At 26.1% G+C, this 26,918-nt stretch overlaps 2 protein-coding genes across 2 annotated transcripts in view; one reads left to right on the forward strand and one right to left on the reverse strand.

Annotated features, from left to right (window-relative positions):
• Positions 1-1,972: 1,972 nt before the first annotated feature.
• On the reverse strand, positions 1,973-10,115 carry LOC107439875 (damage-control phosphatase 1). The gene is made up of 5 exons (XM_016052609.4): positions 10,028-10,115; positions 8,731-8,836; positions 5,975-6,210; positions 4,318-4,486; positions 1,973-2,804 (listed from the first exon to the last, which is right to left on the reverse strand). Exons 1-5 carry the CDS (start codon positions 10,084-10,086, stop codon positions 2,043-2,045), a joined length of 1,332 nt encoding a protein of 443 aa, XP_015908095.3. The 5' UTR covers positions 10,087-10,115; the 3' UTR covers positions 1,973-2,042.
• Positions 10,116-10,330: 215 nt separating this feature from the next.
• The window catches only part of LOC107439874 (terminal uridylyltransferase 7), a 57,967-nt gene continuing 41,379 nt past the window's right edge, over positions 10,331-26,918 (forward strand). Inside the window, exons 1-9 of the mRNA XM_087156648.1 lie at positions 10,331-10,880; positions 11,518-11,608; positions 12,925-13,561; positions 16,145-16,251; positions 17,591-17,692; positions 19,278-19,455; positions 21,092-21,229; positions 23,764-23,963; positions 26,630-26,743. Coding sequence (XP_087012774.1) covers positions 12,931-13,561; positions 16,145-16,251; positions 17,591-17,692; positions 19,278-19,455; positions 21,092-21,229; positions 23,764-23,963; positions 26,630-26,743 — 1,470 coding nt within the window. The 5' untranslated portion in view covers positions 10,331-10,880; positions 11,518-11,608; positions 12,925-12,930. The remainder of the gene's footprint in view (positions 10,881-11,517; positions 11,609-12,924; positions 13,562-16,144; positions 16,252-17,590; positions 17,693-19,277; positions 19,456-21,091; positions 21,230-23,763; positions 23,964-26,629; positions 26,744-26,918) is intronic.

Consider the following 26,918-nt stretch of genomic DNA (forward strand, 5'->3'; position numbering starts at 1 on the left):
ATGCTTCTGTCACTTATGATAGAAAATAAAGAATTAGAAGTTATAATCTTATTGATATCACAGTATACCCTCCCAGTGTCTGCAGTGTAAAAGTTCATTTTTTTTTTGGACTATTTTTATGCCTGGTTAAATGTACATTTCAAGATTCATATTATGTGATAAATATATTGAGATTTTAAAAAAAAATATGTGAAAATCAGTAATAATAACTACGGAAGAATTGAGTGAAAAATGATAGTATTGCATCAAATGATAAATACTTGGCAATGCAATTCAAATTTCCTGTATCTTAATAGTATCATGATTTTTAAAAAAATCTTGAGAATTAACAGGAATAACTGCCAAATAAAAATAGATGGATTTAGTGCAAATAGAGTGTGCCAAAAAGTAATTACCCAAATGTGTGGTTCGAATTTCTCGCTTCTTAAGTAAGAAAATATTGAGTTTTAAAAAATGTGTATATCAGTGATAACTGAAAAAGTTGATTAAAAGAACAGTGGTATCATTGCATAAAAAAGTAATTATAGATGCACGAATTGAATTACGCATGTTATGATGATGATATATAGAATTTAACAATAACATCACATGAATTCATGATGGTATTGACGCAAATAGAGCGCATTAGAAAGTGATTGCTGAAATTCGCATTTCAAATTTTGCGTGTCGTAATAATATCTGAATTTTGAAAACCAACTGCAAAGAAAAATAGATTTAAACATGGATTGACGATAGTATTGAGCGTGCTGAAAGATTATTACTGAAATGCGGAATTCCCGTGTCGTAATGCGTGGAAAGTTAATTCAATCTAATTGTAGTCAAACAAATAATGAAAAAAATAAGAGTTTTCCCCTTAAATATTTGGCATTTCTGCATTACATTATAGATAATTAATTTTATACTTTTGTGTTTGCTTCAGTAGTTCATTAATTCCAACCAAAGTTATGGATTTTTTTTCCAGTCTTGTATTCTCGAAGTTTATCTGGAGTTGCGTTTTTCACTGCGTAAAAAAGTAATCACGCGTGAAAGGGAAAATAAATACAGTGCTGGTAAAGGTGGAATAAATGTCTCATTAACGAGATTTTGTTTAAGTGCCGAAATTTACATCTTAGATTAGCGAAACTCCGACAAAATTTTGTCGAAATATAAATTATTCAGGGTGCATAGCGTTTTTAAAATGTGCTTTTTTCATTGGATGTTTTTAAAAAGTGCTTAATTTTCCCTTTACCATGTTGACTTTCGCTACGAATTATGCAGAAAGACATTGTTCTACTCAACATTTTCACAATTAATTCAACCCCAATCTATTTCGGCATATCGTCAGTCCGTAGCTATGAAAACGCCATTCAATTTACAAGATTCAAAAATTTTGACAATGCCAACATTTTTTTTTTTTTTTGGACATAACAGTTAAAACCAGATAAAACTGTAGTAAGTTGTCTAAAACTTTCCAATCCTACCTAATTGTGATTTTTTTACAGTGCTTAAAAATATTATTTGAGTGCTTAAAAGGTGCTTATTTTTTGTTGAATAATTTGGCTACGCACCCTGTTATTGATTCGCAGAAATCCATGAATGAAGCAGTCATTTTCGCAAAATACATTTCTAAGTACTGCTTACAATATATAATTAAATAAAATGATAGTTCTCTCCTTTCAGACATAAAATAAAGATTGAGTTACTGTAAGAGTTGTTTTTATCACCATAAGAGTTGAATAATCATGTGTGAAAGTTTGTCATGATTTATTCATATCCTAAAAAAAATAAGTTAATCAGTTTTATTTTAAATACAGTTGAAGATCTATTTAATGCAATTCCCCATAAACCACATTAACTTAACAATCTCTAAAGCAAACCGAAATTGATAAATATATCTGTTTTTAGTTCTAATGTTCTTGATAATTCAAATTTTTTCAGTAAATAAAAACCTGAGTGCATATTTTTTGTATTTAAAATTTAGGAATTAAAACTATTTTAACAATAAATAACTGAATTTTATTATAAATATTTTTAAAACTTAATTATTTTTTTTTTACAAATAATCATTTTTGTTTTTTATAAATTTGCACAAGAGCATAATCTCCACTAAATTTCCAATTCTCAGATATTTGTGAAAGTTCTTCATCAGTACCAGATTTCAGTCCCACCACCACATCTGCTTTAATTGCGCGTAGAGCCAGAACAGAGGTTGGTAAAAAGCCATTTAAGGCTTGCTTAAACGTAACAGTCTCATCCCATTGCCGGTCACCTGCTAGCTTCCTGTAGTTCAAATCACCTTTAAAGATAACAAGATCGCTTTCTGACAATTTTTGATACAGTTGAGGATCCACAGATTCCATTTCACTATAATCGTAAGGCAATGTCCAAAACTTGTGCTCTGTAATATTTATAACTCCAGATTTGGTTCGTGATGAAGTTTCCTGACTAAATCTAACTAAATTTTCATTATGGCTTTGAGATAAATATTCTAACAACCAGTGAATATCCTTGACCAAAGTATCGGACACAAACCAAGGTATTGTTTTGGGGTATACATTGATTTGGTCCACTAACCCAGAATCCAACAGAAAATGAATGAAACAGAGGTCGCCAAATAATTCAAATCCCGCATTGTCTAAAACAAAATTGACAATTACGTTCTTTTTATGCTTTTTGGCATCATTTAGAATTTGATAAGCATTTTCTGTATCATTGACTAGAATTTTTGCTCTTAATTCCTTCAGCTCAGTGAGGGGATTAGACTGTTCAGTATTTATCTTGCCAGCTGTTAGTGATAAGTCCCATTTATTTCCCCAAAGAGAAACCTAGAAAAAGAACAAATTTTATTTAGATAGTAATTGATTATTACTTATGATAAGATAAACAAAAAAATATTCAAAACAGAATTTTCCAAGTTCATTTGCAACTAAAAAGTAATTTTTTTTTACGATTATAATAATCATTGTTGCATTTTAATGTTTAATCAAATTATAATGTTAAATACAACACCAAAATGGATGAACTTTGCGTAATATTTTTTAATTCATTCAAACACTTACAATTCTTCAGATTGAGTTATTTCACTCTTTAAAAACAACAGCACATTTGTGTTTTGGGGAATATACTTCTAATTTAGAAGCTAGAGGCATATCATCAATGAATTAAAGAAGATATAAAAATAATCTATATTATATAAAACGCTAATATGTATGTATCAATAAAACAGATGATATTTCTTTTCTCGCGTTGGCAACAGTTTTCATTTTTAATTGATAGCATTCGGCGCAAGAGCACGTAGTGAGCATCATATGGCTAATCTATATTACATAAAACGCTAATACGTTTTAATTGATAGGCTTCGGCGCGCAAGAGCACGTAGTGAGTATCATATGTCTAATCGGGTGAATTCTCACAGAATTATCAAAAACATTCTCACAAAATTATCTTCATCGAAGCCCGATGCTTTACATCCGCGTTCAGTACTATTTCATACTGTTTTACAACACATGGTTTTAGCCCTTTGGTGGGAAAGACTTTAAAACAAAACTTACAACAGTTACTTTTCTCAACAACTGAAATTTAGAATAGAGTGATTAAGAAAAATATGCGAACTATTTTCAAATTAATATTGAAATGCACAGGTTTAGAATTTTCTACAGTGAAAAGTTTTCGGAACTTCAGTTTTCAAAAAAGTATACAAAAGCTAGACGTTAAGAACAGATCCAATGAGCGAGCATCGGATTGCTTCGCAATCCGAAATGAACTGCGAAAGCTGTTCCGGGGGTTGGCGAGCGCCAGCGAGCAGGGGGCAAAGCCTCCTAGTGTGTTAATAAAAAGTTTAACATTTTGAAACATTTGCTATAATATTCTAGTGTAATACAAATATACTGAGGTAAAATATATTTATGTATAGTTAAATTCTGTTTAAAAAAACACATTGCAAAATTTCTTATGTTACTAAAATTTCTTTGATTTCTGAACTAATTAATTTATAAGCAACAATTAAAAATAATTTATTACTCTGATTTAAGCATAATTCATGACTTTAATGTTTGCTTTGAAAAAATAAAATAATAATATTTTTTTAAATATTTTTAAGTAAATTATTAACTTGAATTTTCTGCGTTTGACTAATGGTATGAACTTTAAGCCTTGGCATGAAAGTAAATCGAAAACAGTATCTAACAGATTTTATCTCTAATACAACCTTTGTTATTTTCATTGAATAATCCATTCATAAATGCCAGAAGTAAAAATTTATATGTTCAGTAGTTTGAATTTCTATTTTGCATAAAATATAATTATGAATAGTTTTAAAGTCAAATTTAAAGTTCTTACTTCTAAATAAGTTCTGAATAAATCAAATTTTTCAGTTTCATTATTGCAGTTTTTCAACTCATTTCTAGTTTTATCTAATGCAGAACACAGAAATATGACAGCATCCATGGTGGAGAAAAAGGAGTCTTTCTTTTGCTCTTGGAATGGATCATAATCTTTCAATAAGGAGCTGAAATAAAATTAAAATATTTTTATATTATAGATATAAATACAAATAATACTTTTATTAAATTAAATCTCTATATTACGGTTAACCACATACAGTAAACTTACAATTATCTGCAGTCTTATTTTACGTCAAATCTTTCTTGTACAAATTACTATAGCAAATGTTACTGCAGTTGACACTCAATATAACAATCCGTTATTCAAAGGAACATTATAACAAGAGCTTGCTATATTGAGTACTTATAACTAAAATATATGTTACTATTTTTAACAAACCAATGATATCATATACCTAACTTCTTTTTGTTATTATATACATAAAAGTACCATTTATAATAATACATTATAAATATGAACTACGTTAAAAATAATGCGCAGGTACTGATCAGCCATTTAAATAGATAAAATATGTTTAGATAGCTGCAAGGGCACTTGTTTTTTAACTGGAAAATAAAACACCAAGCTGGGAGCTTACAAAGATAGAATAAATTTATAAAACGAGTGAATAAAGTTAAAAAAATAAATAAAATAAAAAAAGCGCAACTGATAAATTTATTATACTGTTCGAAAAGGAAGATAAAGATTGTGAATACATTTTTTTAATTGATGAAAGCATAAATCTGATTTTTGCATGAGGGTGCAATACACAAATTATCAGCATGAAATAAATTATAAATATATCAGTAACTTTTTGAGATCACGACCACATAGGAATGTAGGGGGTCATATCTCTATTCTTCCATTCAAAAGGAATTCAAGAAATTTTACATTTAATAAGCACAATCAAAAGAAATAGTGGTTTAAATAATTAGTTTGGAACTTTTGCTCGATAAAATTACTGAGGCTTTGAAAGCATAAAATTGTTTTCAACTTACAGGGGTGATTGTGAGCCCCAAGTCAAAAATCCTGAATATTTCTCGAGTAAATTCATTAATGACGCATTTCAAAAGATTTTAAGTTCTAAAATTTCTATATGAAATATACAAGAATTTTTAGACATAAATGTGATGAATGATTTTTTGAAACTTTTAGACCTGGGATTTCTAGAAACTTCTGGATTGTGGTTAGCGAAAAATCCGGATCTTTTCCGGGGCATAATCATCTATGTACTTATTTTAAAGAGAGTATCAGGGAAATAAAATAAAAAAATAAACAAAGTTTTGGTTACAATATTTAAAATGACTAGTTGAATGGTCGTCTAGGAAATAGCAAACTTGAGTTATATAAAAAAATAATCACTTTTATGGGGATTCATGCCATAATAAATCACACAGAATGTAGCATTTTCTTTATAAGAAATTTTACCTCTATGTGATTTTATACCACAATAGTTTGAGATTCAGCCCTAGGATAAGTTCATGTGAAATTATGTTCTGCGAAAATTTGTTTTTGTGGTATTTAGCCTCAGTATAGATTGTCTGAGAAAGATTATTTCCAATAATTAAATTATGATATAGATTATTGAACAATTTAAAGAAAAAAATAATACCTAAGTAGAAATGATTGCTTTATTCGGCGATAGAAATAACATTCAGCATACAACCAAGATGAGTCAAACCAAGCTGGAGTAAAATCATAAAGTTGTTCTTCTTTCTTCAAAAATTCATTCCATAATTGAGTATCTTCAAACTCATCACATAAAGGTATAATTGGCTTGTTTGTAACCATTTCATTTTGAAGACATGATAATCGGCCAATTACATTTTTCATATCTTCAGAGCCACCCTGTAAAGGTTTAAGATAGTAAATTTCAAGCAATGTATGTACTAATATTTATTGTACAATCAGGGCTTAATCCAAGTCGATTTTGGTACCGTTTTTCGGTACCTTCACAAAATAAAAATAATTCAAAAAAAAAAAAAAAAACTCATCTTCAGGAAAATAAAGATAAAAAATTCGAAGGAATTAAAGTGCTGAATAGTTTTCCGAGCGGTTATTATTACTGGTTATTATAATTTAATCTTAGTATTCTGTATTTCTATTATTTTTTTAACCATTAATTCAAAAGTAAAAGTTAGCACAATATCAAAATAATAATTTGTTAATCATAATAAGTTCAATAAATTTTATTAGTAAGTAAGTTAAAAAAAAATTTTAAACTTTATATAGATCTAATTTTTAACCTTAATATTAATCTATATGGTAAATTCCATAATTTCTATGCTGGCTGGCTGTATAATTTATATTGAATTGATAAATGGAATTAATCTGCAAGCTGTCTTATAAGCAATTCCTTGCGCAATATGTGAATGTTTTTTATAGTATTGTACTTTTTGTATACATATGTATTTTTTTTTTTTTTTTTTTTTTTAGCAGTACTAAATTTTCACAAAAATAATTTTTTTTTCACAAAAATAATTTTTTTCTTCACAATAATACTTTTTTCTCACAAAAATAGGTACTAGGATTGAAAACCTGGATTAAGCCCTGACAATAGTCTATTATAATATTGTATTATTTTATTTTATGTCTTCCGAAAAAATTTTTTGCTAATTTGTTGCATAGATATAAGAATACAAATAAATCAGAAAACAAATAGTTCTCCTTAATAAGAAAAAAATTATTTGTTACTACTATTTTTAAAAATTGGATATAAATAAAATCATAATAAAAGAAAATCACGAATATAACGAACACTTAGAAAAAAATTCCCTTAGTTTTTCCTGATTTTTCCAAACTGATTTTATCAAACTTCCCAGACTTATGTTATCAAAAAACACTTATACTTACCATAAGAAGTGAAAAAATAAAAAAAAAAAAATATTCATAGATCAATTTTCTTGAGAAAAAAATTAGACTTTGAGGAATTTCAAACTCAAATTAATTCATTTTCTTTTACTTTTTGGAGTATTTTATTTAAATTTACTGAAATTCACCTGATTTTTCCCGATAGATAAAATTTCATGACTTTTCTCTGTTCTGTGGCCATTTTGTAAATGCATTCTTTAGCCTGATATTTATATTACCAAATTAGTACTTATATACTTGTACATTATTGATCTTGTTAGTTTGGAATTGTTTTCATTACTATGCATATTGTTACATCTTTATCCTTGTTCTGCAACAAGAGCTTACAATGAAGAGCTAGTGTAACCGAGTCAAAATATTATTAAAATCACAAAAATGTCAATATTGTAATAAATCTTTCTCTGTGATAACTCATGCTTTTGGTTTTAAAATCAGTTTATATATTTTCAGTAATTTTAAAAAAGGAAGAAAAAAAAACATTAAAAAAAAGTTACATATCCTGTCGCATCTTTTTATTATAAGCAATTGAATTTATATATTTTTTTAATATAATTATTTTAACAAAGTAACAAGAGATAAGTAAAAATGCTAAATGTTTCAAAAACATCTAATTACAAATAAGGAAATAGATATTTCAACTTGTAATTATAGTAAATTTATACAATGCACTAGAAACTTATTTTAAAGTACAGTACACTCTCGATTATCCGTGCTCGGATTATCCGTGCTCATTCCGGAGTCACACAAAAAATATAAAGAGAAACATTTTCAAGATTAAAAATATTTGATTCATGAAGTTATAACACTACCAAATTTTTGGAAACAAAATTCGTTATTGGATTGCAGTATATGGAATATCAGCAGCTTGGTCAAAGGTAAAATCGTCCACGTTATCACGATCTTGGAGAAAGATCATACCGCTTGATGAACAATCCTCTTCAGATGTTTATGAAAAATATGATAACAGTATTCTCGGACAAGCAAAAGAAATGGAAGGTTTCGAAATTCTTGATGAAGAAAATTTAGAAGATTGGTTTCAAAGTGATGCATGTAAGCCTGGCTTCCAGTATTTGACTGATGAAGACATTGTTATGTTGTTAAATCAAATAGTGATGATAACTGCTGCAGAAGATGTAGTAAATGAGGGATCTGTGGAAACTTCTCATTCTGCTGCTCTGTAGAAACTTTATTAGATTATATTGGAGGATTTGATTACAGTGACATTACTGCTGTTCGTAAAATATGTGTATCGATATATGACGAAGACGCATTACAAATTTTTTAATAAGGAAAATTCCTAGTTTGATGTTATGCATGCAAATGTCAGTAATTTTTTGTACTGATATTGAATTTTTCTTTAATAAAAGGAGTTTTCGGATTATCCGTGTTTTTAGATTGTCTGTGCGACCTGTCATGGTGATTAACCTGGATCATCGGGAGTGCACTGTAATTGCAATACACGTAATTTAACTTACAGATCAATATATAAATACTAACTTCACCATAGGATTCAGTAATTTTTTCTTTGTTTCTGCACAAGGAATCGATAACTTGAACAAGAATTATAGGTAACCTGTCTTTAATGGTTTTATAGGCATAGCTCCTGAAAAAACAAGAAAGAAATAACTAAGCTTTGAACAATGTTTTAATACTATGATATTTATCTTAAATAAACATGTTAATATTATGAAGAAAAATAAGCAAAGTATTATTGGCTTATGACATTCATAAATGTTTAAAAACTGAAAAAGAAGTGAGAGTGATAATGAAAGGGACACTTGGAGATGCCCACAAAAAATGGATTTGTGAAATTTCCTACTGAAAAACAAAAGGCTTAGATCTGTTTAAGAGAGTGATTTACAATGATAATAATATAAAACAAGTTAAATTAAGGCCACATATGGAAGAAATAATACTAACTCCTTAAATGTGAAATTAGGAGAGTATTCCACCTATAGGGGTCATTGGCGACATCTTTTTGTTTTTTTAATTATGTTTCGTGTTAAATATATTTTAATTACAATATATATTTTTCTTTAATTTACTGATAAGGAAATATCCATGCTATTAAAAATATCAACATATGTTTTTAACAGAATATTTGATCTTAACATTCAATATCATAGATTATATTTACAATAATCACTATTTTAATAAGATAATATTTAAAAATCTATAGAACATGTTATAGCTCTTATTTTTAAAAGTTCTTTAAACATTTAATCATCCTTTTCCATTTCAAACATAAAAGTGAGTAATATAAGAATTTAAGTTGACACAGATTAATGCCATGAGAATAAAATCAGTTACTATCATAAAAGAAAAGTAGAAAATTTACTGATAGTTAGCCACTACAATTGAAGCGAAAGTTAAATTAAGCATAAGTATTAATTTAGAATATTTTCATATCCTGATCTATCACGCCAACTACAATTGCCAAGATGCCAAATAGATCTTAAACTTGTATTATTATTTTTTTTAAGTAGATTTTTAAGCGGAGATGGTTACGAGTGTTACCTTTCAAGTTGGTCCCTTTCTATAATTTTTTTTTTCTTCAAGTGCTCAGAAGTTACCGCCAAGACTTGGAGATTATTCTGTCACAGATCTCACCAGTTAGTTATTCTGGCAGGGATATTTGCATGGCAATCGCAAAACTTTCAGGTGGATTTTACTTAAATTATGTGGAAAACAGATTACAAGTATGATGAAGTTATTAGAATGAAATATTTTTAGGTAGTAAAATATAAGAAAATGGGCCTTAAAGCAAATAAACTAAAAAGTTAGAAATACATACCCGGTATATTTTCCTGAATAATGATAGGGAAGACTATTATTTTTTTTCAATCCGGACATATTTTAACAGTATATTGTGTTTCGTATTTATCTTGGTGGCCAAGATCAGTATTATTTAGAAGGGTGTCCAGAATGTTTTGATTGAATCACACTCAGAAAGTTTAAACTTTCTGATCAGAGCAAACTCTATATAACAATAAAAGGTCTATATTCAGCATGTATTTTAAGATCTTAACAGAATTAAAACTGAAAACACTTTTTCTTTCGTTTACGTACATATTGTCTTCCATTTCTGCAGTTGAATATAAATCAACACTTTAATCTAACTTACATGCAAAACTATTTTAGAACAAACAATCTACTTTTATCAAGCTCATATATTATAACCAGATAAAACAATAAATAAACATGAAATTTTTTTAAAAATTTCTTATAGAATTAGAATAGAAACAATCTAAGCAGCGTAGTGGTTTGGGTGGATTTTATCTTAAAAATGTGTGTCGATATGTGACATGCTCCTATAAACTATGGTGGTTTCCCCTCGTCTTTTTTTAACAACATCCTTCGACAAGTTGGCAATGTAATGTCAATATTCTGTTGCTAGATGATGTTGTTTATCAGGAATGAGATATGATATTTATGGATGATTTTCGATTATTTTCTGTGTATTGTTCATTCATGAAATTCAAAATTTATCCTGACAAAATTCGATTTAAGATACTTTTATCGTTATTGACTTGATAATTTGTTTTTGGAGCTCTTAGCGTCAAAACCAATGGTGTAAAAAAGATCTCGTGCGAAATGTTTATGTTATGAAAAAGAAGAGAAATAGAACTTATATTACTTTTATTTAGGTGCTTTTTTTAAATTTATTAAAAAAACTTGTTCAGAACTTACATTTTAATGCATAAAACTGTTTATTTTAACCTTCCCCCGAAAAATGCGAACTTGCGCTCTACCAAATATCGAGCTAGCAAGATGCATTTATTTTTACCGACTTTTTCGTAATACTAAGAACAGATTTTTAATGTGTCTTATTCTTAATATAGAATAAATATCCTCTTTTAATTTATGTTATGTGTGATTGTAATTATCCTCTTTTTAATAAAATTTCAAATTGATTTTGTATCTTTTTTTTCTACAAAACGATATTAATCTTATCTAATCCGCGTTTTTTTTTTTTATTTATTTATTTCTCCTTAAAATTTAGGTGAAAGCTTTTTTATAGTTCTAAATGTTATGGTTAAACTTTTCAACTCTTTTTTTTTTCTCACAATGCTGAAATGTTTTGGATTATACTCTAATGGATCCTATAAGTTTTTTAAGTATTAACAAGAACATAATAGATCAAAAAGAAACTTTCCGTGCAAAAATTTGTTAAATTATTTGTATAATTTAAATTTTGTTTAAAAGGAAATGATCTTTTGTAAAATTCATAATATATTTCCTATTTTAATATAAATTTTCAATAGTTATGTATATTTCTTTCAGGTTTTGACTCATTACATCATTGTGAAGTGTTTTCCTTATTTTATTGATTTTAAAGATTTTTTTATCTTGTGCTGCTGTGACATCAAAATAGGTTAGCAATTTTTTCCATTAAATATATTGAATTATTGTGAACGTAACTTTTAAAATAGCTATTATTCAATAATATTTGTTATGAATACATTTCTATAACTTCATACTTTTTAAATTCACTACATTTAATTTTCACTCTGTAGAAATGATGATTTCGTGACATTTCAAGTAAATAAATTAATATGCAATTTAAAATATTTTTCTTGTAATTTCTATATTTAGTACTATATATGATTAATTTTTATTTCATTTATAAAATTCTTAATAAAATAATCTTAGTAAATACTTAATAAAATTATGAAGCAATTATTTTGCTTTTTCAAGAAAAAAATAATTCATTCTAAAGAAAATAAGATCATGCCATTTGGGATATTTTATATTTATATATATCTTTGTATATTAGTTGAAAAATATTTTAAGGTGAAATAAAATAAGTTATTACCTCATAAGAGAATTAAAAGGTGTGTTGATTGCTCAGCAGAAGAAAACCAAAATGATTAACAAGAAATGACAAAAGCACTATTGGAAATAGCAACCTAACTATCAAAAAGGAAAAATATTAAAGAAATATTAAAGTGGAAGCACTGAGATACCATGCAGTCATTGCAGGAGCAGTTTCAGCAATTTTTTGATATATTGCTGCATACTACTTCAAGAACAGGGTGCGTAGCGTTTTTTTCAAAAAGTGCTTAAAGATGCTTATTTTCGATTTTTAAAAACCTCTAAAGGTGCTTTTTTTAGTGTGTGTTTTTAAAAAGTGCTCAATTTTTCCTTTTTCAAAATGAGATTTTTCCTTTACTATGTTGATTTTCGCTTCAAATTCTGCAAAAAGACATGGTTTACATTGTTCTATTCAATGTTTTCACAATTAATTCAACCCCAATCTATTTTTGCTTATTGTCAGTCCGTAGCGTATGAAAACTCCATTCGTTTTACATGATTCAAAATTTTATGATTTTTGACAATTGTCAAAAACAATGCCAAAAGTTTTTTTTTTTTGTTTGACATGACGGTTAAATCAAGATAAAACCGTTAATTGTCAAAAACCTACCAACCCTGCCTAATTATGATAATTTTTTAAAGTGCTTAAAAATGTTTTTTTAGTGCTTAAAAGGTGCTTATTGTTTAATAATTTGGCTACGCACCCTGAAGAAAAGAACAAAATTAACCAACAGCAAGTTAACCAACAAATTAACCAACAGAAGAATATATATCGTCTTCATCTGACTTGCTGTTGGCCACTTAATAAAATTTTTAATAATTTGAAATCAGCAATATTTTATTAATAGTGTTAATAACTGTTATGTTATTTTTCAGGTAAAAATGTCTTCAAATGCTGATTGCAAAGCTATTGAGAAAGGCTTAAAGGATATCATTTTTGGCATGTCAAGTAGCGGACAACTTTCTACTCCAGATTCAAACTTGAACTCTAAATTGACTTCAGCTTCCTTTACTTATAATGAACAGTTTTCAAATCAAGAGAAATCTGCTATATTTAACAAAAACAAGCTAAAAGGGCCTTTTCCATTACCAAGTAATACAGATTTATCAGTTAATGAAACAAGTTCTAGTAAACTTATTGATTTAAATGCGTTGACGGAATTTTCAGCAAAACACATAGATGATTCAAGTTTCAGAACTGCTACAAATGATATAAAATTACCCCATCCCGACCTTGAAGATGATAATCATTCAACTTCTACAAATACTGGTGTTTCTGTACTATTTGAACAAATTCAAAACTCACCGAATTTCGGTAATTTGCCCGAAAACCCTTTGCTGCATTCCAATCTTAAAAGTCCCAAAAGGCAAAGCAGAAACAGAGAGTCTCAACACAAGTCCTCTTCTCCTGTTCGAAAACGAAGCACATCGAAACGAAGAAGGAAAAAGAAAAAAAGTGCCAAACAGAAAGATTTGCCTGAAACACTGACACCTCAAGAAGGACCTAAAACAAGTAATTATTTTTTGCTGATTATCGGTTCAGTCTTAGTCTAACAATAGTATACATTTCCACTTTTTCAATTTAATAAAATAACTAATTAAAATAAAAAAATTTTTGGAAATGTACTTTATTATTTTTCAATTCTTTCTAATTTATTGAATTTAGATAAATTGAAAAGTTTTAATGGTACATATTTCCATCAACTAGGAAGTTGGCATACTCTCTACAAAATTGACACCGAATTGTTTTTTAACCAATGCATATATAATTTAAAAAAAAATTTAAAATAAAGTTAATTTTTTTTAAAATTAAGGCTTTAGAACTTCAATTAATACAATTTATTTTCAGGCATAGAAGTATTTTAAATTCTTTTTGATGTTTAGATTTCCTTTGTAGGTGAAATATTTTATTGTTTAGGGCCATTTTTTGGTTTTGCAAAAAATGGTTTAAAAAAAATTTTCTCTAGTTTTTAGCAAATTTTAAAACTTCCCTATTAATTAAGGAACTTCTTTAAATTTTCTATACCATCTTCTACATTACCCAAAAATGTATGTATCTCTTGATTTTTTACAGAAATTTGTAAATTTCCTCAAAAAATGGGGTTTTACATTGAAAATTAAATTGTGCAAAAATTGTTTATTTTAGTAAGCTACCTAAACATGTTTTATATAATAATTTGTAATTTATATAATATTAATTATATAAAAACACAATGATTCAATAAAAGTCCTATCTTTATATGTTTTTATTGTAAACTTTAACCTTTAAGAATTAATGACCAACTAAAAATACTTTAAGTATAGGAGTAATTGCTATTGAAATATTTCAGATTAAGGAATCATTCCTAAAAAATGGCTTTTTTATTTTAAAAAGTGTTTTGTAATTATTTTTTGTTACATAAATTTTGGTGTCAAAATGATCTGAATTTTCAATTTGTAATGTTTAGAGCTTGTATCAACACTTCTTAACATTTAAAGATTTCAAAAATAATTCTGTTTTCTTTTTTGTTAGTGATAAAATGTATTACTTTTTATTTCTATGATTTTAAGTTTTTATAAAAAAAGAAAAATGCATTTTTTTTCTTTACAGTTTATTTAAAATTAATAACATATGTTGTATGCTTTTCTATATTCAAATATAAATATTATTATTAAATTTAATTTCCTGTGAATTGTTGCAATGATTTCGCTAGATTTTGAAAACTACAGGTCCTTGGGGTCCTCTACTTCCAAATTTTTGTATGCCTATTTAAAGTATGAATATTCGCCCTTTCTATTATTTTGTACATTTTATCAATTGAGAGACAAAACAAAGAATTTCAAAGTTAGAAAAAAAAAGGAACAATCGAGGCTTTTAATTAGGCTGATCTAAGACTTGCATCAAGGAAAATCAACTAAACAGTAAGATACTCAAAATTTTTTTATTTTCTCTTAGAGCTACTCATAAAAAAGAAATTTTTATTTACGTATTTAAGGCTTGGTTACAATCTTGCCTCAAGATATCTTTTTCCTCAGTGGAGAATTACTTATTTTTCACACATTTTGAGTACAGATTTGTTACTTAAATTTTTCTACTTTCATATAATTATTGCATAAGTTACCTTATTGAGCAATAGCAAAAGAATAAAATAATGAATTGGTATCTTTGTGTTGCATTACAATATAGTTGAATGCAACATATTTGTGTTCAGGGTTCGGCTTTTAATACGACAGGTAATAACTGTTAAATAACTAATTTTTCTTTATGTTATGGTGCGTCTAACAATGAATTTTTCAACAAAATTTTCTTCACAATCAACAATTTTGCTTTAAAAATATTTGTTTATATCATTATTTTAATATACTAATATGAGATTGCTATGTTTTAATGTACTAACACTATGTTTTGATATGCTAATGAGATTGCTTTTATTTATATACTGATTGATATGCGAAAATATTAATTAAAAGTTTACAAAAGAATTCTAGAATTAGATAGATTATATCCCTATTTTCAGCTTATAAACAAATCAATCAGAAGACGGAAATCAGAATTTTTCAAGTGTAATGCATAAACATTTTATTATTTAAAATTAACAAGGAAACATGTAAATTGAAATAAAACCTATAAATTAAGAATTTTTACAAATATCATTTTTATATCCTAGAACATGAAAATCTAATATCTTATAGGAAAAATACATCATATTTTTTGTCAAATGTCTTTTTTGATTTTTTTTTTAATTTATTGCTTTAAGATTTAAAATACACTTTTTATTTAAATTTTAATTAATTGAATTAAAATGGAAATCACTGTCACCAAAATCTGGGTTTTTGACTAAGAGGTTTTTGACATGACTATAAGAACTGTGGTGAAAACTGTCAAAAAACTTCATACCTCAAAAACTTGCCAACACTGTGTTCAAATAAAATAAAATATTTTGGTTGCTATGAGAAATACCATTGACAATATATGTACACTGATAATTGTGCTTCTCCGAATACTGAAACAATTGTTTATGCTTTGTATTTCACTTTATTCTAATTACCATAATGTGCTCAAAATTTTATTTCCCTCTTAATTCTGTATCCCTAATCTTATTTTATTGCTATTTAGTTACCAAAGTTATGGAGAGAGAAAGTAAAGAAGAAATGATTTATATTCAGACTAAAAAAAAAGTTTTTTCTTCAATTGGGAGAGAATATTCCTTAACTTTCGAGAAGGTAGGTATTTCAACTCAAATATAATAAACATATTTAACTTGTTGAGGAAATAATTTATATTCTTGAGCAAAAATTAATGTTTTATGTGAAAACATATTTGTCACTGCTACAAATGTGGTTCATCATTATATGATCATTCATTATATAATTATATACCCGAGTCACTTTTAGCTTGGTTTTATATGAAGAATTAAATCAGTGACTTTACAAAGATGCCACATTATCTGTTATTCCCGTACTTAACACATCATACAATTTCATTTCAGTCATTATCTTCTATTTTTGGAGACTGATTGCAAATCTTGAATATGTTATAATGATTTATTGATTATTTTTACTTAACTTTAAAATTTGGTTAAATTGTTCTATGAAGTAGCACAAGTCACTGCTCAGAGTGTTAAGATTTATATTATTTGGTTTCTTAAAATATGCAGTATAATGATGACAATACATGTTATTTAATTAATGAATTATTTTTTTTTATATGAAACTTTACCCTTCGTAAGTTTTCAGTTATTGGATTTAGTGACAGCACTGATTAAATCATAAAATGAAGATTTAAATGTAATATTATAAATGATGAATCATTATATTTTGTATTCATTGAGCAATATATTCAGCATTGAATGTTTATCTTATTTTTGTTTCTAATATTGCAAATGTGATTAGGATATTTACAATGTATTTCCTCTTAAATTTGTAATCACGTTTTTTTTCCTTTTTGATAAAGCTAATTTTGAAAAAAATGATACTTTTCAATAATTTTTTTAAAAAATATATTGCTTATTTTTAAACATAAGAATTATTTTTGTTTCTATTTGTAAAAGCATGGTTTGAAATTCACGATTGAAAGTATCAGAAAGTTAGTATAAATATAAATTCATAAAGCCTTTATTTTTCTTCTTTGTTTTCTCCATTCAGTAAACTAATTGCTAACACTTTTTTTACACTTTTATCTTATTTGACCAAAAATAACTCATCCGAAGCTCTATTCTAAATTGATTATTCCGTACATATTTTCCTCTCAATTCTGGGTGATTTTGAAGAATTAATAAAATGAGGAAGCATTGCTTCAATTTGATTACCTATTTGCCATGATTAATGTGATTTTAGAAAAAATGGCTATTAATATTTTACATTTTAAGTTAAAACTTTTAACTTCATACTGTCGAGTTACTTTTTTAGGTAAAAATTAGAGTGTTGAACTTAAAGATCATAATTCTTTATTATAAAGTCCTTTTTCTTTCCCTTCTAAAAAGTGATATGTCCATGTGCATAATTTTATTTCATTTTTGTTGCTGAATTTGATATTTAAGATTTTTTCTTTCTTTAATTATAGAATGCTTACAAGTTCCAGTGTTACATTTGCAATTGGACTAATGACAATAAAACAAGTATCAATAAACATCTTTCATCTAACAATCACTTGAGATCTAAAGAGGTATTTTTTGACTTTGATTAATTTTGAGATAACTTAACAGAAAATTGATTGCTATTTACTGTTATTACTGTTATGTTATGAACCGAAATTTTATTCTTGTTGTTGACCTAGTAATGCTCAATGTGTACTTTCAAAATATATGCTGCATACTGAGAGAAAATTTATTTAAATCGACTGAAAAATAAACTACCAAAATTAAAAAAGATTTTTGTTGTAAATTTTGCCTCATCAACTGCATTTAAATTTTAATTATTGTAAAATGAAAGTATTTTGATCTTGAATAATGTAGCGATTTGTGATTATTATATAATTTAAAATTTTTAATTTCCATTCTTAGCGTATAGTGATATACTGATAATAAGCAGCCGTTTTCGTTAAGGAACATGTGTCAAAGAACTGATAAAAACTAAATTCAAGAAGAATTCGAATAATATCACGTGTGTAAATCTCTTACAGCACTTCACAAAAAAAAACCAATATTATTTTCTCACAAGAAAAATATGATTAAAGAATATATTGAACCTTTTGAAAGGGTATGATTATGTAGGAAACTCAGATTTCTAAATTACGGTGTAATATACACTATGCACTTCAAATTCTCAATAATGGCAATCTTTCATTTGTGCTTTATTCACATTATTTCCCCTTTAGTTTTCATATCACAAAGTATATCCTACCCCCTTGGTTTTGGATCACCGATATATCACAATCTTCTTGACAATAGATTACGCCCAAGACCTCCTAGGATAAGAATCGATGGTTCTGTCGCTCTCTCGTCATTAATAATGTTTCATGTTTATTAAGCAGTAACATCGAAAGAAACAGTAATTCAAATAGTTATGTCAAAACTTTAGTTTGATTGTTGTCAGTGGAGAAATGTAAGTTTTGAAAAATCAAAGAGTGTTAACACCAAATTTTTTAGTTATTTCCTGAAAAAGAATTTAAAAAAAATTTTTTTTATTGCTCTATTGTAATAATTGGTTCAGTTTGTACATTCTAATGGGCAGTAAAATAACATTGCTTCTCTGGAACAGCAAACGGGACTTCATGTAGTAGTTGTACTAAAGAGCGGGGGCTGTATTAGTATTTAAAACTTTTCCCTTAGATTCAATGTAATGTTTACTGTAAGAAAGATAAGAACTATTTGTACTTATTTGTTTTGGAGAATAACAAAAAACATTACCATAGTTACCTATATTAGTATATTGGGTACATATTACCACAATACCAGTAGTACCTGCATCACTGAAGTCAGTAAAAATTTTGTAATTATTTTTATGATCCTTCAAAACAAATAAATAAAGAATAATTACACAACGCAAAGTAATAAAAAATTTAATGTTTTAATCAATTACCTTTCTACCTAGAATTTCTACCAAAGATTTTTCACTCTTTTTTGTTTTAAAATGTACGAAACTATATTCTTATAGTTTATGAAGATTCAAATCATAAATCAAGTCTAGAATTTGTACAGTTATAGATTACTCACTTCTGGTCTTCATATCAAGAGTGTTATCTGGTCTTCATATCAAAGAATGTTATTTTTGCGCATTCATATCTAAATTTATTTTATTTTTGCCTCTAGCTCTCTGACAAAGATATGATGCTTCCATTTCTCCCAAAGCCTTTTCCTTCACAAATAGAAGCCATCACTGAGCTTATAAATAAAGAAGCTAGTAGAATTGGTTTGGAGCCGAAAGATTTAGAAATTAGAAAAGCATTAAGCTTAAGATTTATTAAATTTGTACAAGACCATGTTCCAAGTAAGGGTTTAATTTTTTTAATTTAATTTTTTTTCTTAATTTGCATATTTACTATATATTTACATATATGTGCAGTGAAAGCCCAACTATCGGGAATTTGTCTGAATCTAAAGTTCAAATAACTTTAATTTTCAGAAGTATATAGATTTTAAAATTTAATACACAAAATTGATTACTACATTTGAAAAATCATTTTTATTTATTTTAATAAAAGCTGCAGTTAGATTTTTATTTATTATTATTAATTTTGTATTATTACTAAAATTCTGGAATGCTGTTATTATGGATTAGCTTTTTTTTTTCTAGTAAATATTTAAATGTGGGACGCCTCCAATTTTGGCACATTAAGTAAACAAATCAGATGGTATTTACATAAGATTTGAATATTATTTTTATTTATTTGTTTGATCCTCTTGTTTTCCAGGTTTAGTTTTTGTTTGTTTTTTATTTTAAAAAACTTTTTTGGAAAATTATGTTGGTTTTTCCTTTTTATTGATTTTTCTATCAGCACCATTTTTGATAAAACTTTTTTTTTTGTGAAAATGAAGTAAGATTGAAAACAGAGCATCCAAGTTACCGAAGTCAATGCTTGTCTGGAGTTTTCTAATTGCTACATTGTATTTTTAATTCTTTTAAACTTGTTTACGAGGTTAATTTTTTTTTTTTTAATTATCTGTGTGTGAATAAGAATTCACTTCTAATATTTTAAAATGGACTAATAATTCTGTAGTTCGTTTGAAGAATCCATTTTGCAAGAAGTTTTTGAAGTGTTTTTGCAAATTTAATTTTTTTTTTAATTTTAATTAGACCTTAAAAGGAAATGTAAGTAAAAATTGAGATTATACATAGTTTAAATTTTTAAAAATGCCCATAATTTAATCTCAAGGAAACTCGGATTTTTAATTTCTATCCACTTTGATGTTAAGTTTTTGATTTGTAATTCTTTTTTTCAATGTAATTGCAAAAAGAGTTATACAGTTTTTCATAAGTTTTTGCTTTGCAATTCTTTTTTTTTTTTTTTCAGTGTAATTTTGAAAAAAAGTTCTGCTGTATCCCATGTTCTTTAGCCTTGCTGTTTTCTTTTCTTTCTTTCTGGCTTTGCTTTTTGGATACGCATGCCAAATAAATTAAATTAAAAAAAATTTTCCCCTTATATTGCAGAACTAATAAATTGTCAGAACTCAATTACAACTCCACTGACTTGAAACGATGTGTAATACGAAAATAAACTTTACAGTTGTCTTGGTATGATTAACTATGCAAATCATCTAGAAGATGCTAATAGGTTGCTCATGCAATAAATGTTAAACAATCTTTTGCTACAAAAAGAGAATACAGCTTTTTGATAATGAGGGCAAAGTTTTTTTTTTGTATTTTCCATTCCTTATTAAAATAATCAATTTTGTAAATTATAAATATTGTTTCCTCTTTTAGACATTAAATTGGATTCCTAAACTTTGAAGTAAATTTAAATGTTGATATTAGTGGCAATAAAAAAAAAATTTATTGAGCAGTGGATGTTAGTTGAAATCAATCCAGATTTATATTTTAATTAAAAACATGTCTTTATTGAATTTGTTAAATTGAATATGATTTTATTACTTTATTTCTTATAGTTATTCTTTATTAACTTTAGGTTGCAGTGTTCATTTAATTGGCTCTTCAGCTTATGGTATTGGACTTAAACATTCTGAAGTAGATTTCATTGTTAAAGTAGATGAGGATGAGCTTGTTCCTGATGCTTTAGAAGCTCTGTATAATGCTGTTAGTAAAGGTATGTTAGATTTTTTTAAAATTATGTTAATTAGATAGTATTTCATGTTAATTAGTCTAAATTAATATTAATTAGTTCTTTACATGTATTTTGCATACAAAATTGCAAGTTTATATGTAGAAAGGAAAAAGGCTAAGCATGGTTGTTAAGGAATTTGGTTTTTGATAATTAAAATATGGGGGAAACCACATCATAAAAAATATGGTCCCAGTTGGTAAATTAGGAGAGCAGGTGTAAGCTTGGGCCGCTAAATGTTAATTCCCTCTTTGCACAATTCACTATATCTCTAGAACTATTTAAAGGAATCAAATTTCTCATAAAAATGTACAATTTGCTTATCGAGCAATAATATGAAGCAAATTTAAATTTTTTAAAGACTATTTTTTATTTGATTTTATATTGGTGGAAATGTTCTTGAAATGTAAGGTATATAAATTTTCACCTTATTTTAATCTTTGTAAATTTGCTTTTTTTATTTTTTGTTATTAAGTTTCAAAGTAATAAAATTTCAAAAGAGACATTATTTTAAATTTTTGTTTCTCAAGATGTATTCTGCAGATTCAAATTTTCTTTTACTATTCAAAATACCTTAGTTTGAAATAGTATAAAGCTTTATATACCTTTTTGTAAATTTTTGTGCTATTTTTAGATGAAATAATAGATTGATTAAGGTTTGAAATTGGGTGTAATTCATTTTAGTTCACTTAAATATTTCCCAAGATATAAATATACAGCTTCCAAGAAAAATGTTGAAGTTATCAATAAATTTCAGAGGGAAGAAAATAAAAAAACATAACTTTTTGACATGTTTCTTTTTTTATTCTTGCACAATGTGCTTAAAAGCAATACTCTCGACTTTGTACAAAGTTAAGACAGACATTTCCCTAAACTATGTAAACATAAGCAATGTGATCATATAAGTTATTAGACTTAAAATACTTTGCAAACATTTTCTCTATTTATATAGTATGGATTATAGATTAATAATTTAAGTAGTCATGGATTTTAATACTAATTTCTAAACTACAGAATAGTGGATAAATCCATATTTTGCTGAAGTTTTAAAATCTTTTTTTTTTTTACCCTCAAAAAAATTTATTTTAAAGCATGTGTAATCTTATCTATTTTTTTTTAATCATTTCTAAAAGTGCTGCCATATTTACTTTCTAATTATATCAGTTATCCTCACATTTGTTCCTTATGATAAAATTTGTTAACATATCAATTTCCATAATTTTTGCTTAGCTAAGTGATATTCTTATCTCTTATTTTCATTGGGAAATAAATAAACAATAAAATATGCCATTTATCAAGATGTAAACTTTCATCACAATTATGATAATGAGAATCCACTATAGAAATATTTGAGTACCTTTTTGTTTCAGGAGTTAAGAAGAAAATTTGTTTTTCTATGTTTTGTTTTCAATGGTTATATTTTATGAAAACATGTTTAGTTTTTATTAAATTGAAAAAAATTTTTTTTTAAATTTTTTTTTATAAAATTTTAACACAAAAAGCATTAAATATTTTATAATTTTAAATAATTTATTTAAAATTTTAAAATATAATTTATGTATTTTAAAATAATTGGATTTTTTAAAAAATTAAATTAAAAGTGTTTGTTATAATTTGATTTACATCTGTAGTTGTGAAAATGCATAAGGAACTTCTGAATTTTACAAATTTCTTATTGTAACCCACTCTTTTTAAAAAATTGCTCAATTCCTACATATTTTAGAAAGTTTAATAAAGCTTTTCAAACACGTACCTCAATGTTATTAAAATTATAATTAATCTATTCATTCCTATTTAATTGTTCACAACAATGCAGCAGTAAAAAAAAGCTTGTTGATTTTAAAATTATTTCTTTGAAACCCTTAGAATTTAAACATTAAACTTTTTTTGCCTTTTGTTGACATATTTGTTTAGATTTTTCTTTTAGATGTTAAGATTTATTACATTAAATAATACAGAGAACTGGCTGTTTTGTTGTAAGAGTAAACATCTTAGGCTAATCAAGGTTGACTTTTCAAAAGAGTGGAACTCATGACAATTATGAACACGCTCTCATTTTTATGTGTTTTTAATTGTAGGTCATTTTACTTAAAGTCTTGCATTTTATATTATTTTATAAAATTGTGAAGTTTTTGTCCATTCTAAAAATGTGTGAGAGAAAAAAAATATATAATTTTTTTGTGCTGCAGTGAAACGTCAGGTTTCTTTACTGTAATATCCCATTATTTTTTAATTAAAATCGAATAAAAATCAGAAGTCTGATTTCAAAAGAGCGGAAATTAGGCGGGGATTATCATCGCTTCATAATCTTTTTAACAAGTCGCAAGTGTAAAAAAAAAATTAGTTTTGTTTAATTTAGTGTGCTATATACATTTTTATAACAACTCACAAGTGTAACTGTAGGGCCACAAAGTAAGTAAGCAGATAGATTTGATTGTATAGTTTAAAACTTATTGAATACCACTTTTATAAAATGTCTATATTTATTATATGTAGTTATAAAAAAATTTTATATCCAGGTGATGCTTATGAAAGGGCTATTCCTGATTTTAAACAGAAACGACCTCAAGTTCGATTTGTTGACAAAGAGGCACGCCTGTCTTGTAATATACTCATTGACAACAATAGCAGCTTAAGATTAGCATATCTGTTATCCACATATTGCAAGTTAGATGACCGTGTACAAATTCTTGGTGCTGCTCTGAGATATTGGGCACAGGTAATTACTCCTCTTATTCAAAGGTCTTTAGTTTTAATATTTTTATTATTTTTTTTTTTTATTAAATTCTTATATTTATGGTGCAAACTTTATGAAATAGTATAATTATAAGTAAATATTATTTTTATTTTCCTTAATATAAGCTGAAGATTAACCAAATTTATTTTGCAAATCGGATGTTTGTTTTTAATCTCTTGGTATAGGGTTAAAAATATTAAGTAAAAATAGCAAAGGTGCATGAGCAATAAATCTGTGTAGTTTATTTCAAAGGATATTGTTTCTATAAACTTGTTTTGATTCACATTGTTTAATAATTTTTTTTTCCAATTCCTACAATTTTTTTTTTTCAATTCCTATCTACACACTCCCTATATCTTGTTCAAATTTTCAATCATTAATAAAATACTTTTTATTCATCCACTCAACTTTAAATAATTTTTTTTTTTTTTGAACTTGTAGTGGATGACACTTAATGTTGATACAGTTTTTTCAAATATTAATTCATTAATTAAATAGGGATGAGAGAAAAATAATGGAATTTTCTGATTGTTTAAGTGTTAATCATTGTTTTAAATTTTACTGTAAGCAATTCAGTTTTTCAGATGTTTTAAAATTATCAGTGATGATTTCTAACTTATAGCTCTATTTGAACAAAAAAAAAGTTTATTACGACATTTAAATATTTAATTATTTTCTATTTGCTGTGGCAGATAAATTCAATAATGAACATTACGTGGTAGCACATGTGGTCCACGTCACCAAATTTATATTTTTATAGTTGTCTGATCCCACATGCTTTTTTTTTTCTTTTCAATTCCTACTATTTCACTCTCTCCCTATATATATTTATATATCATGTTCTATTTTTCAATTGTTAATTAAATACTTTTTATTCACCCATTCAAGTTTAAATACATTTCTTTAAACTTGTAGTAGATGACGCTTAATGTTAATACAGTTTTTTCAAACATTAATTCATTAATTAAATTTAATTAATTAATTTTAGTTTTATATGGGAGAAAAATTTTAATTATTTAATAAAATGTAACTTCTTTGTTGACATAAGTAGGAATTAATTTAAAAAAAAATTTAATATTACTTGTTTATTGTCTGCATGATCGTTCAAAATTATATGCAACTTTTATAAATAGCAACATGCTATTTAAACCTTAAATAACATTCTTAACAAATCAACCTGTTTTAGATTATTCATTTTATTTAATCAATCTTTAAATCACTGTTCAATAATCCGAAAATTTCAATGTGTAATAGTTTTTCTTACTTTTTTATTATTACTCATGTTATTATTACTCATGTTATTATTACTCTTTTATTATGCTCTTATATTTCAGGGGTGCTGAAAATTTTCAGAACCTTATATTTCTAGAACTGTTTTTATTTTCTCCAAAATTACAGCCTTTTTTTTTTTTTTTTTTTTTTTTTGGTTAAAATGACTTTTTCAAATTATTTTTGTATGTAATGTTTATATATCGTTAAAAATTTTTGATAATAATTTTTTTTAAATAAAAAATAAAAAATATTCTCTTGAATTTTATCCAGCTCTTCAATGAACTAGCTTGTGTGTTTAAAACTCAAAATATATTGAAATTTTAATAATTTATAAAACAATATTTATATTATCAATTATTAATATTATATATGAGGTCCCCTTCCTAAACTTAAGGAATTCAAACTAATAAATAAATGGATTTAGTTTTTTATAATGGGGAAAGTAAGTAAGATATTAATATGCTAATATGGGATAAAATATGAAGTTTTGTTTTAACAAGTATCTAATTTAAGATTATATTTCAGAAGAATAAATATTTCCTGCCTATAGGAAATGTAATCTTCAGACAAAAACAGACTGCAAGACCCAAGGTGCCCTTATTTCCCCCTCTCTCTTTTTTTGACTATGAATAACAGTGAGGGGAAAAAAAAAGTCAATCTGAATAACTTTTGTTCTGATGATTAGATCTTCCCTTACTAGGTCTTAAAAAGTTGTGTATTAAAATTCGGTTTCTCAGGAACTGCTTTGACCAATTTCATATTTTGTATTTTGCCTCATAAAATCACATTCTTTAAAGTGGTGTAGAAATCTTTATACCTTGCACTTTTAATTTTTTAATCTATTATTAAGTTAATAAAAGTAAGCAAAAGTAATTAAACTAAAAGTTATTTATTAGTTTTAATAATAGAGTTTTTTTTTTTTTTTTAATTTTCTTTTTAAAGATAACACATTGGATAAATTGAGCCATATTAACAGCAAGATCAGATAAACAAAATAATGTTGCTAAAAATAAAGTTTGAGGCAACTAATAAATAAAGCATCTAGGTGCCATGCATTTTGTACAGAAAAATATTAATCCCATTAATAGCTATCTTTCAAAGCATTGCCATGTTTATTGCTGTTTATACATTTCCTTTAATCTGTTCTTAATTTTTTTATTATTCTCATTTCATTTTTCAATTGTGAAGATTTAGATTTTTTTTTTCATTATGTAAGTTACATTCATTTTTAGTTTACAGAAATTATTAAATTCTATATATATATATATATATATATATATATATATATATATATATATATATATATATATATATATATATATATATATATATATATATATATATTAATGTAAATTTATTGTCTTTCTTGAAATTAGCTGTGTCAAGTAGACTTGCAAGACCATGGCACTCTACCTCCGTTTTCTTATGCCTTATTGTTAGTACATTTTTTGCAGCAAGTGCAGCCACCTGTCTTACCTGTTTTGCATGAGGTATTCTATATTTTATAAATGTTTGTATGTAATTTTTACAACAAAGCTACTTTATACGTTTCAATCTCTATTTTTGTATAGCCATAAGATGTTTGAAAAAAGTTTAAATTAGCAATTGATCAGCTAAGGTAGAATTAAAATATTTCTGAAGCTAATGTATTAATTTTTTAAACAG

The sequence above is a fragment of the Parasteatoda tepidariorum genome, chromosome 2, assembly GCF_982258835.1.
Source record: "Parasteatoda tepidariorum strain Cologne lab strain chromosome 2, Ptep-v5.0, whole genome shotgun sequence".
In the NCBI taxonomy this organism is placed as follows: Eukaryota; Metazoa; Arthropoda; class Arachnida; order Araneae; family Theridiidae; genus Parasteatoda; species Parasteatoda tepidariorum.

Excerpts from the sequence above, each read along its gene's own strand:
- LOC107439875 (XM_016052609.4), bottom strand. The coding sequence starts at position 10,086 with ATGTCCGGATTGAAAAAAAATAATAGTCTTCCCTATCATTATTCAGGA. Across the intron at positions 8,837-10,027 it reads TATTCAGGAAAATATACCGG|GAGCTATGCCTATAAAACCA; the intron begins GTATGTATTTCT and ends TTGTTTTTTCAG. Across the intron at positions 6,211-8,730 it reads TTACTGAATCCTATGGTGAA|GGTGGCTCTGAAGATATGAA; the intron begins GTTAGTATTTAT and ends AAACCTTTACAG.